The sequence below is a fragment of the Sinocyclocheilus anshuiensis genome, unplaced genomic scaffold (genome assembly GCF_001515605.1).
Source record: "Sinocyclocheilus anshuiensis isolate Anshui unplaced genomic scaffold, SAMN03320099.WGS_v1.1 scaffold1503, whole genome shotgun sequence".
Taxonomy (NCBI): domain Eukaryota; kingdom Metazoa; phylum Chordata; class Actinopteri; order Cypriniformes; family Cyprinidae; genus Sinocyclocheilus; species Sinocyclocheilus anshuiensis.
In genome coordinates this window covers 135,756-138,798 of record NW_015554170.1, presented here as the reverse complement: position 1 = coordinate 138,798, position 3,043 = coordinate 135,756, and the positions used below count along the sequence as shown (strand labels likewise).

At 38.8% G+C, this 3,043-nt stretch overlaps 1 protein-coding gene across 2 annotated transcripts in view; it reads left to right on the top strand.

Moving 5' to 3' along the window:
- The window catches only part of LOC107670940 (myb-related protein B-like), a 26,738-nt gene that overhangs the window by 2,654 nt on the left and 21,041 nt on the right, over positions 1-3,043 (top strand). Inside the window, exons 5-6 of one of the 2 annotated variants that reach the window (XM_016463762.1) lie at positions 400-620; positions 2,687-2,777. In XM_016463762.1, coding sequence (XP_016319248.1) covers positions 400-620; positions 2,687-2,777 — 312 coding nt within the window. Of the gene's footprint in view, positions 1-399; positions 621-2,686; positions 2,835-3,043 lie in introns of both variants that reach the window. The other variant, XM_016463763.1, reaches the window with a different exon arrangement.

Genomic DNA, 3,043 nt, shown 5'->3' with positions numbered 1-3,043 from the left:
ATTGTGATAATCGTAATTAATAATCGCAATTACAATTTCAAGGGAATAATCGACAATTATGATTTTTGTCATAACCGTGCAGCCCTATGTTAAGTCATAAACATTTCTTTGGTATATATTCTACATACAATTTTCCAAATTCTCATCTTGTTTTTACAATGTGGAAATCAAGACTGGAATAGCAAAATCTAATCATAAGAATTGAATTTACTGTATAACATTGAAGAACGCTGGGTAGAACAGAATCCAGAAAAATTAAAACTGGAAAAAACACAATAGATTTCATAGGGGCCTTACAATTGGTACAGCAGTTTCTTAACCAGCAGTCTTGAACAATCAGACTAGTCTGGGAATGTATCGGTGACGCAGTATGTGAAGTCTGTTCGTGGCTGTGTCCAGGTGATTGAGCTCGTGAAGAAGTACGGCAACAAGCAGTGGGCGATGGTGGCCAAGCACCTGAAGGGCCGTCTCGGGAAGCAGTGCAGAGAGCGCTGGCACAACCACCTCAATCCAGACGTCAAGAAGTCTTCCTGGACCCCAGACGAAGACCTCATCATCTACAAGGCTCACTGTGTGCTGGGCAACCGCTGGGCTGAGATCGCCAAACTGCTTCCTGGAAGGTGAACGCACTGGAGATTTTAGGAATGATGGGTTGTCTGAATGAATATAATGGTATGCAGGGGTCTGGAAGCTTCAGGTGAACATATTTTCCAAATACTTTATATTTTAAAACATGTTGACTAGGGATGTAACGATATTATTAATATCGTGGTATCATGATTGCAAAACTGTCTTGATATTATCGTGGTCACATGACGATATGAAACGATATGCAAAAAGTGTAGTTTTTAAAATATATCTAGCTTCTTATTCTAACACAAAAGGTCTTTAAAGTTGTGTTTTGGTCATTATGCTTTGGCACAGTATCTGTCAAACGAACTAAAACTGAAAGCACAATATATGGCTTAATCCCTTGCTTCATTAAGTCTGGTTTCGCTGCGTGTTTCAAAGCGAAGCACACACTTCGTTCATGCGATCAGCTCGTGATCCGGTGTTGTGCGCCTCAGAACGGCTCGGTTCACACTGAATGAATGCAGTGAACTCGTTTATTGCACTGCTGTGAGTTTAGCGCACGTTTGGGAACGCAACAGCCACGAGTTAGGCTTTATTTTCACGGCAGATGATTACAGCGTTTCACTAGATTTGTAGTGAGAGGCTTTTTTGTAAAACTGTTTTCACTGAAGCTGGAGTTTTCCTTCCAAATAAAAGCTCAACTGCTGTTTCCGTCAAAATAGAATCTCAAAAGTGCCGCATGAATTGCTGACAGCTAGCGGTTTAAATGCAGTCCAAATTCAAAATATCTCTTTGAAGTGTAGAAATTAGGAAAGAAGTATTGTAATTTCCCTACTGTAGTGTAAAGCAAGAAATAATATACCTATGAAATAATAATTTTCATTTATTTTACAGTGCAGTTGTTTTACAATATATGGCTTTTACTGTCATTGATGTTATATTCTAATTTGTTCGGCATCCTAAAACACCAGTGTGAATGTCAATTCAAGTCATTTTTCTGACTTAAGTTTTCTTAGAGACATGGGTTGGAGCTCTTAATTTTGAACTCTCAGTGCATTAGATGGAATAATTTAGCCTCCGCCCTGAGTGACTGTCATCAGTCCGCCATTGTTTCACCACCGGAGCAGTTGTAGAAAAGAATGACTCCTGAGTGGTTGAGGTGTTTTTTTGTTGGATGTAATAATGAACAGCAGTCCTCATTTACTCCCGATATCTGAGCCGCTGAACTCGCAGTGGATTACATTTGTTTTTGAAGGGAATGTGCCCCCGATCTACATAAATGCTTCTATGTTCGCGCAAATCATTCATGATCCAGCCTCATCTACAGAAGAAGTGAGTGTAAGGTTTTTTTTTAATGAATCTTTGCAAATCGACTTTCCTAATAATGTGCTAATTAGCAAGTTTCACGATGGATGCGGCTAAAGTAAAGTCTCTCTGAGAGCAGCTCGGAAGAGAGGGGGGGGGTCAGCAGAGCTCATTAACATTTAAAGGAAAATGCTACAAAAACGGCTTGATCTGAAAAGAGCTGTTTTTGACAGGGTAAAAAATGTGTTTTTTACACTACCGTTGAGAAATTTTAACCAAACTATGCTACAGACTTTTCATTAAGACCCTAAAGAATATATCAACTTGTAGAAAATGGGCATCCTATGACCCCTTTAAAATTTACATAATTGTCATCTTTTTCCAAATCTTCATTTGCCTTTTTTTTTTTTTTAAATATCGCAATAAATATCGTACCGTGGACTTCGAGATATTATCGTATCATGAGATTTTGACATCCCTAATGTTGACACATGTCTGATTGGTATGGAAGCTTGTTTCTGCCACGGAATAAAAAAAAAGTTAGAAGCTAATTGCAACTTTATATCTCACAATTGACCTATTTTTTCTGTTTTTATATCCCGCAATTCAGAATTGTTTTCTCAGATATACACTTGCAATTGCGAGTTATAAAGTCCAGTTCTGAGGGGGAAAAAGTCAGCTCACAATTCTGACATTTTCTTACAATTGCGAGTTTATATATCACAGTTCTGATCTCACAGTTATGAGCTTCCATAGACTGCTATACTGTGAAGTTGAGAAGATTTCTTAGTTTGTTTATTTTTTCCAGAACGGACAATGCTGTCAAAAACCACTGGAACTCCACTATCAAACGTAAAGTAGAGACGGGTTACTACGCCGGCGTGGACACGACGCTTCAGGTGCTGCAGCAGACGGAGACTGAAGAGCTGGTGTCTGAGGAGAGCGTGCAGCGGCAGGTATTTCACAGCAGTGGCTGGGAAGGCTTGTGGATGAACTCTGTTGATTTATGTTTTATAGCAGGGATTACCAGGCCAGGTCCTGAAGAGGGTATAATGAAAACATCAATGATTTTAATTGCAAAGTCTAATACACAAAGTCAGCATGAGGCCTGCTTTTGACATTCGAATCATTTGAAAAAAAAAAAAAAAAAAGACTAAAACTTTCT